The sequence below is a fragment of the Saccostrea echinata genome, unplaced genomic scaffold (genome assembly GCF_033153115.1).
Source record: "Saccostrea echinata isolate AGI-Se365-2 ecotype Australia unplaced genomic scaffold, CSIRO_AGI_Sech_v1 ptg000012l, whole genome shotgun sequence".
Classification (NCBI taxonomy): Eukaryota; Metazoa; Mollusca; class Bivalvia; order Ostreida; family Ostreidae; genus Saccostrea; species Saccostrea echinata.
This window is the reverse complement of record NW_026889761.1, coordinates 11,904,421-11,924,306: the sequence shown is the minus strand read 5'-3', so window position 1 is coordinate 11,924,306 and position 19,886 is coordinate 11,904,421. Positions and strand designations below refer to the sequence as shown.

At 32.4% G+C, this 19,886-nt stretch overlaps 1 protein-coding gene across 1 annotated transcript; it reads left to right on the top strand.

Moving 5' to 3' along the window:
- The first annotated feature begins 8,981 nt into the window (after positions 1-8,981).
- LOC133184998 (toll-like receptor 4) lies at positions 8,982-19,019 on the top strand. The gene is made up of 3 exons (XM_061320064.1): positions 8,982-9,069; positions 15,689-16,070; positions 17,146-19,019. Exons 2-3 carry the CDS (start codon positions 15,697-15,699, stop codon positions 18,284-18,286), a joined length of 1,515 nt encoding a protein of 504 aa, XP_061176048.1. The 5' UTR covers positions 8,982-9,069; positions 15,689-15,696; the 3' UTR covers positions 18,287-19,019.
- Positions 19,020-19,886: the final 867 nt, after the last annotated feature.

The window sequence follows — 19,886 nt, the reverse complement described above, 5'->3', positions numbered from 1 at the left end:
ATATATCTATTTAAATATCGATTCTATTTACGTATTCAATGCCCAAAAACACATTGGCGATGTGATCTCTAACATGCTTTCCTTCGTGTTGCCCTCCTACCGCAGGCAGCGCCACCTCGTCGATCACTTGACCTCGAACAGTTGGTATCGGATCTACAATGTCATGTCTCTCAATCCTAAGATTGTGGAGAACTGTGCAGGCCACAATGATAGCGCAAGCTTTGTCGGGCTCCACCCGTAAACCTGTCTGTAGACAAGGAAACCTCCTTTTTAGGATACCAAATGTCTGTTCTATAACTACTCTCGTGCGACATAAGGATGTATTAAACCTCTCCTGTGCTCTGTTACTGGGAGTCAAATATGGAACCATGAGGTACCTCTTGAGAGCATATCCTGAATCACCCAAAATAATACAATTTCGTGCTCCTGTAAGTATAAATATTCTATGTTCTGAATGGATATTAAAACAAAAAATATAAGCAGTTAACTCCAAAAGTAAAGCACTTTAGAATGCCCTTTTAAATACCGTTTACTCCCAAATTTAATTTATATGTTAATGTATGACTGAATATTCTCCTCCCTTTTGAAGCTAATTATTTTTTTAATCATTATTATAATAATTTATATGTCATAGAAAAATCACGTATTTCAGTTTTCTTATTTATGCCTTACCAGTTTAGAAGAGTCTAGCAAGAGACAATTCTCTAAACACACGGGAATCATGTACACTACCCGGCCATTTTGCAACCAGTTCACAAATCTAAACGAGGCATCACAGGCCATCTGAAAGAAAGTAAATTTACTATTCTTTTTTCTTTTTTTTTTGGGGGGGGGGGGGTTGCAAGTACAAAAACAAGTTATGTTTCTGCTAAATCTTACAAACAAGAAAAAAATTATACATGTAATATTTCCCTCGATTATTACATATAATATGTTATATTTTCAAAATCAGTCTGACCATCAAATTTGCGACAATGTAAATGCATACAATCTGAGAAAAGCATGTCATTCTCTAAATTGATCCGTATCCTTATCTCTCAATCTTGCCATAGACTAAAACCACGTGACTATCATAAGAAGAAACAATTGTATATATTCTATGAAAATGTGATCTTGTACAAATATCCTTAAAGACTTTGAATATCATCTTGAGTAGAAAAACAGATGAGCATAACAAAAAATCATTTATTATAGGTATTGGTGGCCAAAAAAAAACAAGAAACAAACAAAAAACAAGAAACAAAACAAAAACAAAACAAAAACAAAAGAAAAAAAACAAACAAACAAACAAACAAACAAAATAAAAACATTCTATGGTTAAAATATTATATTTATACTTGTAATTGTACTGCAAAACCTCTTAATGTGCGGGGGGGGGGGGGGTGATAATAACCTTTTGTCTTTTCTTTTAACCATTAATTAAGATATTTATTCCATATTTGGCCAGAATGAAAAATTACATAAATTATTGGAAAAGACATTAGTAACAAAGAAATTATCAATAATTCATGCAAAAATCACGAGTCAGCTACATGAACACAAGTAAACAAGATATATAGCACCTGACTTAAATAAATAAATATTATATTTATATTTAACCCCCAATGTATATATATTGCAGATCTTTGTTTTAATAAGGCTTTTTTTTCATTTTAGCAAGTGTAATATAATAATCTATTCATTCCCATAACAATTAATTGCTAAAATTGAAATATGCTATGAAACACAGCTTGGATTAACTTCCGAAAATATAGAAATTTGGGTAATTTCGCGCACCATACTTTTGTGCAGCTGATTCTGAGTTATCTCCCTTATAAAATGAAATAAGTTCATGGAGTATGATTTGAAAATTGTGTGCGACATTTCAGATAGTTTTGGGTTTTTTTTATTATACTTTTTTCTTATGATATAAAGAATGTGGAGGCTGCTTTGCGGAACAGACTATCAAAAGTCATTGAAAGTGTGTTTATTGGATGTTTTATGACGTAACATTAGGCCTAGCGGTCGGGCACTGTACATCGCCAGGTAAGAAACTGCCAAGTACGCAGTTGTTTTAGACTTGTCATGTCAATACAGATAATCAAATCTTGGACATGTATACCTGCTAAACTGTAGAATTTAGTGCGTATCTCTGCAGTTTCAGGAATTGATGGGAAGCGAATGAACTGTCTGGCTAGCGAACAGAGGAGGGAGGTAACTTCTCGTACCGTACAGCTCGTCCTGTAGTCGACTTGGAAATAGCCAGCGAGTCCCCAATAAGTTGGTAAAACGCACCCGTAGCAAAGAAACGAAGTGCTAGTAACACCTGTAACAATGGTGGCAGAGCCGATCTCCTCTTCGTCGGATGTTCCAGTTGGTTTTCAATGAGACTACATCTGAAGAAAATAGTGGCGGATCTTAACCTGTATCTCATAAAAATTTCTTCCTCTGTCAACGATTCCAGTGGATTTGATCTATCCTGAAGTCGACGTGGTATCCTCTCTTGCCTAATAATGTTTTGCATTATAATGCGCCTGGCAGCCATTTTTGTGTTGAGTTGACTTCTAAGACAGCTACCTAGCAATCTCAGATATTTTGAGAAAAACTCAAGAAAAAACTCTATTTGAGTAAGACTCAAGTTTCGTGGCACACTTTATTGAGTTAAACTCAGCGACTTGAGAAAAAATCTCAGATTTGAGTAAAATACAGCCCTTGAGTTTGACTCAAGACGTTCGTGGCCCCTCTCTCTGTTTAATTCTAATGAGTAAACAGACAGGAAACCTCATCAAACAAAGTAAAAATTATCAAATTCTAGTCGTACGTCATTGCATTCTTTCGGATTATTCTCAGTCATACATTTACAGATCCTTTTCATAATATAACTGAAATCCTTTATATGCAAATACTTGAAATTTAAATTATTTTTCCATGAATTGAGACCCCGTTATATCGTATTTTCGTTTCTGTGAAAAGACCACAAAGTAGCAACACTAACAATCTGTGTTACGTGCTTTATATTAGCCGGAGGTGAAAGCAATAACTACTGTGATTGATATTTTTTTTTTAGAATAATGCAATGTAAATGTATTTTATTACGAAGTGTTGCTATGACATATTACAATAATGAAATCAATACTATTAAAAACATGTATATTTTTGGTGTATGGAGAAGTATCATAAATGTTTTCCCTGTAAGTATTAACTTTCATTTTTCCAATATTTTGTCATTTTTATTGCATTTATTTTGAATGTTATTCTGAGACATGCGACATGCATGTAAATTTGTTTAAAGTTCTTAAAAGTCAGAATGTTTATTTAATAGAACTTAACCTACACATATATACATAAAGTAGACCAATTGTTGTTGTACCATTTTGTTATGTTATTACTGACCTAACACAAAATAATTGAATTTCAAAGAGTTTAAGTTGTCTCTCTTTGTAGAAATTATCATCTGTTGCAATGAATGTTCCATAGGGTTCATGACCCGGAATATTGATAAGGTTGGGAGGTGTGAAAACGTGGTCTTCAAAGCCTTGCAAATACATTTTCAAATGCTCCACAGTATTCTTCGTGCAAGAAAGGATCCCTCTATACATTTTGATTTATATCAATTCTTTTAATACACACAACCAAGTACTAGAGTTTCATGAACGAAAGATAGGAAACACCATCTTCAGTGTATTAAATAATGCATTTTTCAGCTTTCTCTTGCATAATATGTTTATATTCTAGTAGAAGTATTGCTTTACTAGTTTTCATGTTGTTAATTTTTTAATACATGTATTATTTTTATCCTGTCAATTCATGATTAAACATGACACTAATGATCACAGGAAAAATCTATTGTTGTTGTTTTCTAGAAATGCTGTAGTAAACAATCATGCATTGAGTGTATTCGATGGAATTGGTCTATACTCTTGGTGGGATTTGGGGTACTCTGTCCTATACGCAAAGTAGTATGTACTTTTGATACCAAACGGTCAATCAATTATATGGTAATCAACGTGTCACAGTTTAGCACGTTTGATCAAGCGAACTGACACTCTGTTATTAGAATGATAGTACTTTTACTTTCTCTTAAACCTGACGAGAATAAATTAATTAAAATAAGATTCAACAATACAGTCCACAGATTATTTTTGTTATTGAAAGATAATAACTTGTTTTATGCCGATAAAATTTTCATATTCTCTTGACCGGCATATTGAAATACAATATGTCATGCCAAGTGATCTATTTTTAATTAATTTTTGAAATTTATATTGAAACAAACATGTTATAAATACAATAAATTTTCATTTGTTTTCAATCAAAAAGGAATAAATTTCCTTCAGCCTCAGTAAAAGGAGTATATTTCTTTGCATACATCTGCAGGAAAGTTATCGCAAAAACATCAGAACAAAAAAATGAATTTTAGTGTCGTGAGGAAATACCCAGAAGAAATCCTGAGGAAATACCCAGAAGAAATTATTAGAAAAATGATAAATCATGAAGTTGAGCTTGGACATGGTATTTTATTTAAAGATTGGTACGGGGAATCTACACACTTTATTAAGCTTACCCCGTACTTGTGGCTACTTCCATTTATTGTCACCGTTATACTCCTGGCTGTCTTCAAGCGAGCAAAGCTGTTCGGCTACACTCAGAAGTACCTAGTCGCCATTATGCTTCTGGACCTTCTTTGCACACTTTTAACTGGAATTCGAGATGGTGCTCTTACATTTCTAAAAATGGATTATGGGTATATAGAATACAAAATCTGTCGGTTCGTACTAGCTTCTTTTAACTTGCAAACTAATCTTCATGGAACATCAATTTGGATCAAGTGCTTCATGTCTTTTTCTCAATATATAATCGTTGCATTTCCTTTAAAATGGAAGTTTTGGAACTTAAAGCCATTTTTTATGATTTTTGCTGTAATTCATTTGAGTTTTTTGTCTGTATCCTTAGTTTGGGGTTCTGGTATGCCATTGAAAGGGGTTTGGACGTTTCAAGTTCCTGGCAAAGATCACAAGTCTAAAATTATCCAAGCTTGTACGATGGATTTAAACTCAGGTTTTTATGAAAGTTTCACCTTTTACTTCCTTCAAAACTATGGAAGGCATTTCTTATACATCTACTTCTTGGCTTTACCAACAATTTTGGATATTGTGTTGGTAATTTTACTTACACTTTTAATGCGAAAACAATTAAAGTTTTTGTCCGTTTTGGCACCAGAGACTGGAAAGAAAAGTAAAATAAAATACCTCATTTTAATGAAATTGAACATTATTCTTGGCTTATCATTTATCGTACAGGAGGTCCCACTTTTTACATATGCCACATTTCTTTTAACATCTAATGATATGTCAGTCCTCCTTGATGCTCAGGGAATATACAATACCATAATGACAATATCCTTTGTAATCGGAAAACCTCTAGATCTTGTAATTTATGCCAGTTTTAGCAAGACATTTCGCATTGAATTTTCCAAGCTTTTTTATAAATGCAAAATCGCCTCAGAACTCTAAATATGCCAGGAAAACAGGTGCTAATTATAAATACACAATTAAGAGATACACGGTGGAAAAGGTAGAAATTGTTAATTTCAATCGATATTGAAAAACTCATTGGTGGGATTGGAATTTATCTAGCTTACTTTATTGTTTAATGTCAATGTTACTATTTATAAGAAAATGTTAGCTATTTCTGTTAATGATTTGATTTTAAAAAAAAATAGATACAGGCCTTCATTTTCTGTATTTGTATAAACTAGAAAAATTTGACTTGAAAAATTCGCTAAATAGTGTCATTTTATAACAAAACCTTTAAAACATTTTTTTTAATGAAATGATACGCTGTATTAGCTTTTTAATGCTCTGCAATAACCTTCTTTTGTTACTGGTTACATGTAGACCTCTTTCCAAATCAGTGTAATCATTGGTTAAGTAAATTGATGGATGAAAACACTCATGAAATGCTACTTATATGTTAGGCTAATTTGTGTCACAAGAGCTATTTTTTATTATTCATTTTATCATTAATATAGTGTCAGGTGGTCATCTAATTAAACTACGTGTTGTTGCTCTGCATTTTCTTCTTTTCAGAATTTATTGTAATTAACCGAAAGTACAGTATGATGCTTTACAAATAAAATTTTCTCTTCATTCAGGCAAACATTTTGTTTGTCAGGTTAATAGTTGTGAAAAATTTTTCCATCATTTTCACTGAATTTACATATGTGTTGTTTTTGCTGTTTATCTAATTTTGTTTAATTTGTTAAACAAGCTTACGGTCTCGCTTTTAAATGTCCTTTTGTGTTCTGAAATGTAGTCTTGAATAAAATTGATATTTATAAATATTATCTTGGATATTTTATTTTCAGCTTTTAGCTACAGATTTTCTTATGAAATAAATTTAATCAAAAGGCAACTGCTTTCCATAAATGGATGTAAATTGATGCAATTGACCTGCATGTAAAGTTAAAGTTTAAATTCTAACTATTAAATTTTAATTGTTGTATTCATCTGGACGTCAACTTTGGCGGAAAAAAATCAACCAAATTCGGTATTTTTTAATTTTATTTTAAAGTCTGTTTTAATATATTGGTGTCAACAGTGACAAAAACGTTTATTGCAATGACTGTCCTCAAATGTTATCTATTATCCTTTCAAGGACTTATAAAATACCTTCTTAGAAATATTTTAGAGGATTGTATCAATTGCAGGTTTTCCTCCGATTTTAACAAACATGGTACCTATTTCGGTTAGACATTTCTTATACCTCTGTCGCTAGGAAAAAAATCCATGAAAGCTTACTTGTTCATATACACTTTATTTGCCACGTCTATCACCGTTTTACATATATTGGCAACAGTCACGTTTTAAAATTAAGCCGATTTGTAAAACAATAATAATTAAAGAATGGAAAATTAATTTACAAATCGTCAAATTACAGTGAAAGTGAAATTTCAATATTTTTTTTTCTGAAATTAATACCTTTGAAATTGAAACATAATACCGCTGGGAGCTTGCCTGATCAACATTGCTAAATATTTTATATACAATACGAGCGCCATATGTGGAATATACTATAGTAGCTAAATTACTGTCGTAGAAGTCGGAACATTGCTCCCTGAAAATTTTTCGCAAAATTTAATCTTTGCAACATTTCACGCAGATAAAGAACATTATTAATGTTATTAATGCGAATAATCCTCTATTAAGAAAAAAATGGATATAATGTTCTTCAAAAATTGTTGAACTTCAACAATAATGTTCGCATTTTCTCCTTTTTATAACTAATTTCTTTGAATGTCGTTTTTTATCAGTAATCGTTCGCAGATTATAAACTTCATTGTGAGGAAGGTTGTCTTATTTTGACTCCCGTTTATTGTTATTCGGAAAGCAATGTGTATTTTGTATAACGATAATACAAGCCTTTTGTTTTCTATCCTTGTACAGAAAGTGTTTATTTACAGTACATAGTTTATATTTCACATTTGTCAGAAAGATGAAAGTACATTACATTATAGGGGAAAATAACGACTGTGATCATGATGTATGACTTCATATGTCCCAATGGCTAATGGATGAAATATAAAGATAACGAAGAGCAATCAAGCTCAAAAGTCCATTGAAACAATACAAATTAAGAATAGTACGAACACGGGCCTCTAAAAACATCAAAGGTAGAATCAGGTCCTCCCTGTCATGATCGAGCGAACGATGAAAAAAACAAATGTGTAAAGAAATATTTTTTATCTTATTTAAAAGAAAAGAATTACAAAATAAGAGTATTCGCAATTCCCCTCTTTGATTTTTATAGTTCTAAGGCATATAAAGGCTTTAAGTCACCTGAGTATAATACAATCCTGTAAAGTTTCCATAGTTCAATAACAAAGCAACTAAGTCTGGAAAAATACACATCAATATATTACTTCTATTAGGCAGGGACAGCCGTTTTTGATTAACTAATGAATCATGTAAACCAGTAAAATTCAAAATTTAAAAAAAACGTTAAACAACAAACAAACAAACAAAATTTAGAAATAAATATATCCATAATGTACTGTAGTAAATAGTTTTTATAATGAAGCAAAAAAATTAGAAACGACACGCAAAATCTGGATTAGAAAGGGCGATGTCAAATATTTCTACCATCATTTGAAACTATTTCTTAACTGCGCAATTATCTGTGGGCCATTGTGAAATATGACCTTATATTTAGATCATGAATTTCGCATTTGTTGGGGTCTCTGTTATCTGATGTTTCACAACCAGGAAGGGCATACATAAACAGAAAGTGAATATATTCAATGCATTTTTAATTCAAATTTTAAATGATACTGCACATATATATATATATATATATATATATATATATATATATATATATATATATATATATATATATATATATATATATATATATATATATATATATATATACACCTTTCCACACATTCACACTTCGGTAGGTTTGAATAAGAAGGTCTAGGGGTATCAACAGTCAAAACCTGAGTATTGAGTATAACCAGAATCATTCCATGTTTAAAGAAAACATTTTTATAACGTAATTAAAATCAGAAATAATTCGCCAAAACATTGTAACCTGAAAAGATAGATGTCAAATATTTATACCGTCATGCCCGATTCTCTGACCTCGCACTTACATGTATATTGATTGACTTCAGAAAGCAAGCGCGACTCCTGTGGAGTGCCCCTTGCTAAATGAGTTGACACAACAACAGTCTTTGATTGGTTCACAATTTATTGTGTTTAATGAGGTTGAGCATTCAAAATGTTGAGATCATGTACACATTCATATTCAATTATTCTGTCATGTGATATAGCGTCCATTTTTGGATGAAAGGTAGCGAATACAATAGCAATCGGTGATTTAAATGTCTTTGTACAGCTCTTTGAGACTATTTCGTAACCGTAATTGCCTGAAAGCCAATAGGAAAGGATTTAAGTACTTACTTTCTTTCACCTTTTTTTTAGATCGTGAACCTTGTTCACTACAGACTACAGAAACCACATTTCTGGAGTTCCTGTTATATGATACAATTTACTTCATAAGCAGGAAGGGCCAGACATAAGAACGGTAAGTAAAAGTATTCAATTTTCTTCTTTTTGTGTTTATTATGATGTTGAATACAAGCATTTAAAATTCATGTGAAAAAAGTGAAGATGACAAACAATGCTATCTCCTTTATACGAAAGAATTTTTTTAATGGGGACAAACTAGATTTTATTACTTCTATATCATAATATATTTTGTCAACTGCAACTAATTTCAAATTGATCCCATTTTGCTTAACGGGCTGGACCAATATTTTTTATGCAATTTTGTTTAACTTTAATTTGTCAGACTCACAAAAAACTCACAAAAACTTGGAATGACACATCCATAAAATTTTTTAACTACATCTAAATGTAACTAAATCTATCATCCTGTAAAATAATGTAGGTCATTTAGTATTCCACAAATTTTTCTGTGAGCGTCTTTTATTAATTCTCATTCTTTTTCAAGATATACAGACTAATATTCAATGTTCAAACTATAGCAAGTTTCATATCTAGACAATAACTGTAGTTAATCTTGCACTGAAATTTATTTTCCCTTTTCCTACAAGATAATTTCACTATTGATCGGACACATATCATAGCTCAGACAAATTTAACTTATTAGATTTATCAAGTTCAGTAAAAAATATAAGCCTTTTTTTACTTGAGCATAATTTTCAAACACAAAATATTGACGATTGATAGTTTTTGTTATATCTCATTAAAGGAAATCTTACGGAAGTGATAAACAGTGGATCCTTATAAACTCAGATAATTTAGTTCTGGGCCAAATCGTCTGGTTGTATATACCTCATCTATACAAAAGCAATGAATCATGAAGTAGGTTTTCAACATACACAATTATACATTTATGCAAGTAATATATTCATTTTATTGGTGAAGTTGTATAGATTAACACAATTACACAAATCAATTCAAGGAAATATAAAAATCAGATACTATAATATCAGAATTTATAGCCCTATAAAATCCCTCTTTCAATATGTTTTAAATTCATACTTTGCATCAATGAAATATCTAGATCAGCACATTGTTTGATAATTTTTTTTACCCTCGTTGTCACAAGAGTCGGTACCATTATAAAGCTAACATTAGTTCCTGTAGTCATATGATATTCTAAATAAATTAGCCGAAAAAGTGAATTACACAATTAGATATCAAATTCACAGGTGCCCTGTGCAAGAGAGTGTAACTAGTCGTATTGAATGTCTGAAATTCACGAGATAACAGGCGAAATTGTGTATTCTAAAACTCATTAAGATTTCAACATGCAGTAGAAGTTACTTAATTATCAGTGGAAAAAACTGCCAACCATGCTTTAAAACCTACAATTTCGAAGCAAAATTCAATTAAGGGATTTAGGAAAATTGTTTTCAGAAGAAAAAAGATATTATTTAACAGCTCTCTCTCTCTCTCTCTCTCTCTCTCCCTCTCTCTCTCTCTCTCTCTTTCTCTCTCTCTCTTCTGAGGTATGGGATTCTCGTCATATGCACCAGTGGTGTTCCATGTTGTATCTAAACAACTCTTTATCCGGACTCAATGGAACCGGTGTCAAGAAAAATTCTGTTTTATATTCCTATGAAGCATAATTTATTCATATGCGTATTAAGTGCGCCCCTTTATTAGCAGATTTATTTATGTATTCATAATCATATGAAGCAGAATTTATTCAAAAACTTCTACATGAGATGAAGAAACTTGCTGTGGTATTCAACTCGACATTTAGATATATCGACGACTTATTATCAATTAACGATAGTTACCTTCATTCATATGTCCACTTTATATATCCCAGTGAAATTAAAATAAAAGATACCACACAAAAAGATACCAGTCTGACACATCTGTTGTATGTTAGGATATTTTACTACATGTAGGAAAGGATGTAAATGGTAACCAAACAACAAAGACTTTAATAGTAATCTAACAACAAAGCTTTATGATAAACGTGATGACTACAACTTTTCTATGTCAACGTCTCTTACTTATGTAGCAAAATACCCATATCACCTATATATGGTGTTTATATCTCAAAGTTGATATGATATACAATAGCATGCTCTACGTACAGCATGGACAATTTCTAAAACGAGGCAAGCTATTGACAAACACGTTGATTAAACAAGGATATCAACAGTCTCGTTTTAAGCCATCATTTTTAACAGTTTTTTGGTCGATACAATGATCTTGTCAGCAAATACAATCTATCATTAAGTCGAATGCTGACCAACGTTTTTCATACAAATTGTTTGGCCATTATTTAAACATTGAATTGCCTACCGATTTGTCCGTTTACCCGGTCATGACAACGAGCATATGGCGGGTTGTGACTGATTGACAGGGGATGCTCACTCCACCTTGGCGCCTGATCCCGCCTCTGGTGTTTTTTGGAGGTCTGTGTTTGCTCTGCTCCCGATATGCATTGTTTCAATGGACTTTTGAGCTTGATTCCTTTTCGTTATCTCCACATATCAGGAGGACATTCTTCAAATTCATATGTCAGTTTTCAATATTTTTAATATTCCCAACAACCATAATGAATTTGAATTACTATATCTATAATGTATTCGGAAACTTCATAAAAATCCTTACAAACAAAGATACATAGCAGGTTCCAGTAAATGTTCCCCCAAGCCTCTTTCTTTACTCCTCCTTGAAATATTAAAAGTAGTGAAGGAGAAACTTCAGGAGCACTGTGCAGCAATATATTCGAGAAGCAGTGTAAATCAGATGTGGATACTTAAAAATTTCAAGGAACTTTTGGAAAATTTGAAATCACAAAATTTTACTAAATCAACAACATGAAAACTTACGACTTTTCAACTTTATAAACAAACATTCTTCACGATGAATTAAAGTCCATGTGACGTTATCTCGGCCCAGCAACGATTTTTGACTTCATTGGTTATAGATGGTGTGAATTTTCCTTTTACCAACTTAATATTATCTGTGACAGCTTGTACCAGCACCTCTATTTGCATTTGTCCAGTTCGGTTTTCTCTTTGCCAATTTATCCATTTTTTTTGGGGGGGGGGGGCGTATAGACGACACCGATGTAAACACGGAAATATGTACCGCGCATATGCAAAAGAAACGAAAGTAGGTTGTCAGGGAAGCTTTTTGTCGTAAGTGAAATCGTAAGTTCGCACGTAGACTAAAATCGTAAGAATTGTCGTACGAATTTTTTTTACTTACGAGTGCGTTTGTGAAACTGACGTAAGATTTATCTTTAGAGAATCGTAACTCAAATTCTTACGATAAATCGTAAGAATTTTTGTGAAAAGGTCTACAGGCTTTTTAATATCATTGACAGCTGCCTTTTCAATGAAAATGGAACTCCTAAATTTACTTACTTTGTCATTGGTCATTTGAAAATTATTTTGTTAAAAACATTCTGAATGTACGCACATGTACTCTGAATTTGATTTTAAAAAGATGCTTGAGTTTCTGATTGACAATATCTATGTGGTTTTTGGAGACCAAGTCTTCCAACAACCTATTGGAATTCCCATGGGTATCAATTGCGCCCCGTTATTAGCAGACCTATTTTTGTATTCCTATGAAGCAGAATTTGTTCAAAATCTTATACAAGAAAAGAAGACACGCTTGCTGTGGCCTTCAACTCGACATTTAGATATATCGATGACGTATTGTCAATTAACAATGGTTATTTCCATTCTTATGTCGATACAATATATTCAAGTGAGCTAGATATAAAAGATACCACAGAATCTGACACATTTGTTTCATACTTGAATATTTTACTAGAAAAAGACGTTAATGGTAATCTAACAATCAAGCTTGATGATAAACGTGATGACTTTAACTTTTCAATCGTCAACTTCCCTTACTTATGCAGCAATATACCTTCATCACGTGCATACGCGGTTTATATCTCTCAGTTGATTCGATACGCAAGAGCATGCTCTACGTACGAACAATTTCTAAAACGAGGTAAATTATTGACAAACAAGTTGATGAAACAAGAATATCAGCAGTCTCGTTTAAAGTCGTCATTTCGTAAGTTCTATGGTCGATACAATGACCTTTTCACTAAATACAATTTATCATTGAGTCAAACGCTGACTGACTTATTTCATACTAATTGTTAGGCCATTATTTACACACTGAATTGTTTACGGATTTTTTCGTTATTTCCCGATCATGACAAGGAGCACAGACGGGTGTGACCGGTCGGCAGGGGATGCTCACTCCTCCATGGTACCTGATCCCACCTCTGTTGTTTTCTCTGCTCCAAAATTTGTATTGTTTAATGGACTTTTGAGCTTAAATACTGTTTTTTTTCTCCATACATTTCATCACAAACTTCTACTCAAGAAAAAGAAAACAGTTACTGTGACCTTCAACTCGATATATTGACGAAGTTTTATCAATTAAAATAGCTTTTTCTATTCATATGACGATTCGATATATCCCAATTAACTCAAAATAAAGATACCACAGAGTTTGCAACATCTGTTTCATATTTGGATGTTGTACTGTCTGTAGACTATAAGGACCAACTAACAAATAAATTGTTTGGCCATAAATTTTGAACGGTTGGTGCTAGGGATTTCATACTTCACATGTGTAATCCTTGTGACAAGACTTTCCTTTGGATACCAACAACTAAACGAGATGACTTTTTTTCATCAACTTTCCTTATTTATGTCGTGATATTCCAACTTCAGATACATATGAGTTTTGCATATACCAACTTATCCGATACTCAAGAGCATGTTCTGAAACCATTTTAAACCGAGGCCGGCTAGTGACAGACAATTAGATGTAACAGGGATTTCAAAAACCTCGATTAAAGTCAGCATTTCGTAAATGCTATGGTCATTGTAATGATCTAGTTAGCAAATATGAGCTATCAATGGGTTCTATTTTGGCCGACGTTTTTTCGTACCAATTATTAGGCCTTTGCTTTTATATTAAATTTGTCTACCTGATCAATACAAAGGGCTGGCGACCAGTGTGACTGGTCAACATGGGATGCTTACTCCTTTTACTTAAGAAATCTCTCCTACAGATGGTTTTTACAAAACCGGACCTAATAGCTGAGAAGTGGACAGTGTTAATCAATTGATTAACAAAAATAGTTTTGTTTTTTTTTGTTTTTTTAAAAGAATGAATAAAATGTTGAGTTGGAGTAAAATATAAACTATCAAGTATCTTAATCAAGTAAACTACCAAGCACTAAAGTATAAACAATGTTGATAATAGGAATGATTGATTGTATGTTGTTTTACGTCCTATTCGAGAATCGTTCACTCAAATAGAGACGTCACCATATACCGGTGAAGAGTTTTAAATTTAGACTTATGCTCGGCACTCAGGGCCATTATGCAGTGAGGGTTCTTTATAGTGTGAACACCTACCGTGACACGGGGCCTCGGTTTTCAAGGTCACATCCGAAAGACCCGTGACTTTCACTTTTAATGTCGGGCGCTTGGCGAAGGAACAATCACTATCTATGTTAACGTCTTAGGTTTTGACGCGGCTCGGCGAACTAGAATCAAACCCGGGCCTCCCGATCACGAAGTGGACTTTGGTAGTAAAAATACACATCTTTATTGAATTTCGCAAATCATGAAAATATTGTTCTAATAATACTGTTTATTTGATATGTAGACATAGTCTAAATAATTAAACTGAGAATCTCCTAAGTCCCCTAAATCTATCCTACATGTGCTTACCACAGTCCTATGAGAGCCTCTATGTTATCGTTAGAACTATGACCTTATATTTATGTTTTGTCCTTGGACATCTTTATAAGTGGCATCTTAGGAAGGATAAAAAAGAGAAGGATAAGGAACAGTGATTGATCTCAACAAAATCTACAAACAATACAGATCTGTGAATAGGGCATTAATTCCAGAGGTGGGATCAGGTGCGAAAGAGGATTAAGCATCCCTTGTCGACCAGTTTCACCCACCGTGAGCCTTATGTATTGATCAGGTAGACGGAAAAATCCGTAGTCAAATTTAGTACATAAACAACAGCCTAACAATTGGTATGAAACTAATCAGACAAAATACGACCCAATGACAGGTTGTATTTGCTAACTGGACTATTGTAGGACATTTTTGATAGCATACCAGCAGGTCTATAAACAGTACACTGATCATAACATTTGCCACATTTAAAAGAAATTTAAAAACTGGTCCATCAAGTCAACTCACATTTAAAAAGTCGCCGTCCGGATTATTGAAGCAATTTTCATTACAGAAGTGACCACATAAAATATTTTGTCTAAAGAGAGATGAATCTAATGGATACCTCCCACCTCCCCCCAACACCCATTCGCTCGGGCTTGTAAGATAGATTTTAGTTTGTAAAATATTCACTGCATATAAAATTAACCAGCAAAGACATGAACAATTCATGTGATTATCGTTCTCAGTGTGTATAATAAACTTTTTAATAATCTTTTTTGTAATTTAAAATACACAGATTACATTACACCTTTCAGTAAAGCTGTTAGTTTTGTTGAAAGAAAGAAATAATTAATATCAAAAATTTTTTGACGATATACAGACAAATAATACTTCCAAGTGTTTTATTGGATTTTGACTACTTTAAATTTTGCTTATACCACAACTTAATTTATATTATCTTTTGTTTTTAAGCACAGAGAATGTGGGAAAAAATTACCATTTTAGTGATTTTTATCATCTTGAGAGGAACACAAATGAACTCAACTCTGTGCTCTGAAGACCCCAAATGTCGTTGCATACATCTTCAAGGTGGCCTAAAAGCAGATTGTTCTGGAAAAGGATTGAAAGTTCTTCCCAAATTCTCACAGGCAGTGACTCAAATAGATGCAAGCTACAATAATATAACTAACTGTCCAAAACTATCGTATCTGAGATTGCTAATGTATTTAGATTTGTCATACAATGACATACCGAGTTTTCACAATAACCCTTTTGAGAATTTGACAATGCTCAGAACGCTTAATATTTCTAATAACAAGTTCAAATTAAACGATGAAACTTTTCCTCCTTCAGTGTTTGAACCCTTATTACAATTTAAAAGCTCTTAACATAAAGGTAGAGAACCCGGAATCTCCAAACAATGAGATATATCCTAAAAGTCTCTCATTACTCTCTCAGTTGAGCCATCTGTCTATCAATGGACTTCCTAATAGCACATTCGGTAGCAGTTTTTCGCATCTGAAATACCTCTTTTATTTGGATATTTCGGGAAACAATGGCGGACACTGTCAAATCAAAACAATTGAAAAAAATTATTTCAGATACTTGAATCATTTAAGGACATTATATATGACCCACTGTGAAATAAAATCCTCGCAATTAAATGCATTTTCTGGATTGTTGTATCTAAAAGAACTAGATTTATCATATAATAAGGAATTTACATTTAGAAATCTTAAAAACCTTACTTTTGATTTACAATTCACATCAATAGATATTTTGAGAATTAAACAAATACACTGCATTTTTGGAATGGGAACAAAAGTCACTTTGGACGATGTTAAGTATCTACAAAATACATCGATAGCAGAATTGTATTTGGATAGCAATAAAATCGAGTTGTTGGAGTCCAATGTAACATGGATTTTCCGACGACTAAAAGCCCTATCATTAGCTGACAATCGCCTTACACAAGGCATATATATCTTCCAGTTTAATGCACTGAGAAATCTTGTATGGTTAAATGTAAGTCAAACATTCTCTTCTCACGATTTGATCGGCGGTAATTTCATCACCGATTTAAACTGCAAAGATGATGTGCCCTTATCAGTGAAAAGTTACAAAATTACCAAAAGAAGTGTTGGTTTTGTTCCAAACTCTCCAAAAAAACGCAGAGAAAATTCACGGTTTCCATTATTTTTTCCGCTGCCACCAAAGTTAAAAATTATGTATTTGGTCCATAGTTCATTGGGATATGATGTCCCAAAAGTTATATTTTTAGTAAATAACTTAGAAAGCCTTTCATTGCAGGGAAATCAAGTGTCTAAGTGGATAGGACCAATCATTGGATTAACAAAGTTAAAGACTTTAAACTTATCCAAAAATAATTGCAAATATGTATCAAATTTTTTCTTTGATTTTTTTAATTCTATTGAAAATCTTCAACTATCCAATAATAAACTAGGTATTTTTCTAGCTAAAGATGTAAATGGTAAGATTCTAAAGAATTTAACAAATTTGACACATCTGGACTTAAGCAATAATGAAGTTGTGTCTCTTTCTAAAAACGTCTTCCAATCTCTCTCTAAAGTTTCGACACTTGACCTTAGTTTTAATTCAATGGATCACATTGTATTCAAATTCAACCATATGAAAAACCTAAAAGTTTTAAACGTATCAAATAATCGATTATCATCACTATCAGGATCAACAAGACGTACCTTGGATGAAATAGCAAACTGGAGGGATTTTCCGTTAATATTAGATCTACGTAATAATCCTTTACTTTGTAACTGTGAAACAAAAGTGTTCATTAAGTGGATGTTTCAAAAACAAAAGAAGAACATCAACTTTATGTCATTTGAAAGCTACAATTGCTCCACTGAGGATAAAAGAATTTTCTCCTTCAATGACAGAAAAATCCTGATTGAATTAGATATGCGATGTGGACCATATTCTGAGTTAGCAGCAGGAATTTTGGTATTGATAATCTTGTTTCTTGTTCTGCTATTTACAAGAATAGTATACCGATACCGATGGAAGGTTCGATATTTTTATTACATGACCAAAAGTAAATTTCACGGGTATAAATCACTCAAGAATCATACGATGTACAAATATGATGCTTTCATTTCTCATGCTGATGAGGACAGAGATTTTGTGATAAAGAAAATGTTACCAATGCTAGAAAGTAAAGGGAACCTAAAATTATGTCTTCACTTCCGGGACTTTGTTCCCGGATATGACATTGCAGAAAATATATCAACGGCAATTAATCAAAGTCGATACACTGTGTTCGTGCTCTCGCCAGAATTTGTAAAATCGTATTGGTGTATGTTTGAATTAAGAATGGCGCAAATGGAAAGTTTCTACGAAAGAGCAGGAGAGGAGATGCTGTTTGTCGTTCTTTACAAGGTTTTATCTCATCCCCAAATACCGCTATATCTTCGTGAATTGATGGATAAAAAATCTTACATTGAGTATCCAAAGGATGATCCAGAGGAAAAAGATTTTTGGAGCAATATCCATTCTACTTTGAATGGATCCGGAGATATTGTAACATCAGCCTGATAGTTTTATCTCATTCTTTTTAATTGACTTGCACATACCATTAAAAAATAGCATTACTTGTAAAGATCTTGTGCTATTTTGTCATATAGATGTTTAACTCGTTCAACTACACAATACTCACAATTTCAAACCCTTTGCTCATATTGGCTATGTTTAAATTAATGATTAGTTTTTGATAGTAAAAATATATATATCAGTCATGAAAACGTCATATGTTATTTCATCGATGGTAGTCCAATTGAAGTGGCCTAAAATTCCAATATGTTTGTAAAATACTTTTCTATTATGGACGAAATCCCATATAAAACATAAAACGCAAATACATTTCGTCGGGAATTATTCTGGGATGTTGCATGTTTACTGACCAATAACATGGGTAAGGATCTAATGGTAAATACCAATGGAATGGATGAAATATGAAGATAATGAACAGTAATCCAAGTCAAACGTCCACTGGATAAGGAATAAGACAAATTTGGAGCAGGGTTGTTTAGAAATCCTTTAACTGAGTTAATACATAAACTTACAGAATCAGCTTCTGCTGGCAAGCTCCGGTATAGGATCCTCAATGATGTAAACGTAGTAATGTTTATTTCCAACATTTCATACGCACATTTTACTTTTATGAAAAGGATTCCTTATTGGTGATAATGGGATCATGTTTCTTGCACACAACTCTGCTCTTCTTAGAGGTCCTTCAGACAGATTTCAAGATAAAATTCTGCCCCAGATGTACGGCCATCCTCTAAAGAAAAATTACAATCAATATACATAATTATGATTTTGTCACTAATCAGTAATAGATTTGGATAGGGATGAAAAATAGAATTCACTTACCTTCTCCAATGGATCAGACTTATTCTTATGAAACAGAATTATTCAAAATCTTCTGCATGAAAAGAAGTTTTTCGTTGAGACTTTTGTTTTATGTACTTCCTCTTTGTGTTTGAATATATGTTCTATTTTTCTCCAAATGAATAAAGAAGAGAAAAATCTACAATTTGTGATTCGCATCAGTGTCTTTTATTTTTCCTTTCTTTTTTACAGTAACAGTTTGATGTTAAGAAATTTAATATTTCATTCTGGTCATTCAAGAATATACAAAATACTCGGTTGCATGTTGTATTAGACTGCCTTCGCGTCATCGATTGTTTAATAATAATAATAATAATAATTCAGGCCCTGTGAAATTCGGACAATACAAAAAAGGTATCTTGACTAGTGATTACTGATTAATCTATTACAGAGTAAATGAGAAAGGTGAAGATTTATCTTTTACAATGTCTTTTTTAAATAACAAATGCCTAAAAATTTAACTTGGTATCAAACTTCTATTTTAAAAAATGCGGTAATGAAATTTATAAAATCATAAAATTTATTATTTTTGACCCCGTCTTTCAGTACTGCATCATTGCTTTGATTTCTTTTCGCTAGTTTTGTCTCAAGAATTAACAACTACTTGAGTCTTTTTTACCGGATAATACATACTCGACATCTGAAAATAAAAATGCTTAGAAATTTCCTTTTTTGTGTGTGTGTGTCTAACCTGTACATAGATGTAAAACAGAGGTAATAATTAAGATCTTAGAATGCAAATACC

Excerpts from the sequence above, each read along its gene's own strand:
- LOC133184998 (XM_061320064.1), top strand. The coding sequence starts at position 15,697 with ATGTGGGAAAAAATTACCATTTTAGTGATTTTTATCATCTTGAGAGGA. Across the intron at positions 16,071-17,145 it reads GAAACTTTTCCTCCTTCAGT|TATTGAAAATCTTCAACTAT; the intron begins GTTTGAACCCTT and ends TTTTTTTAATTC.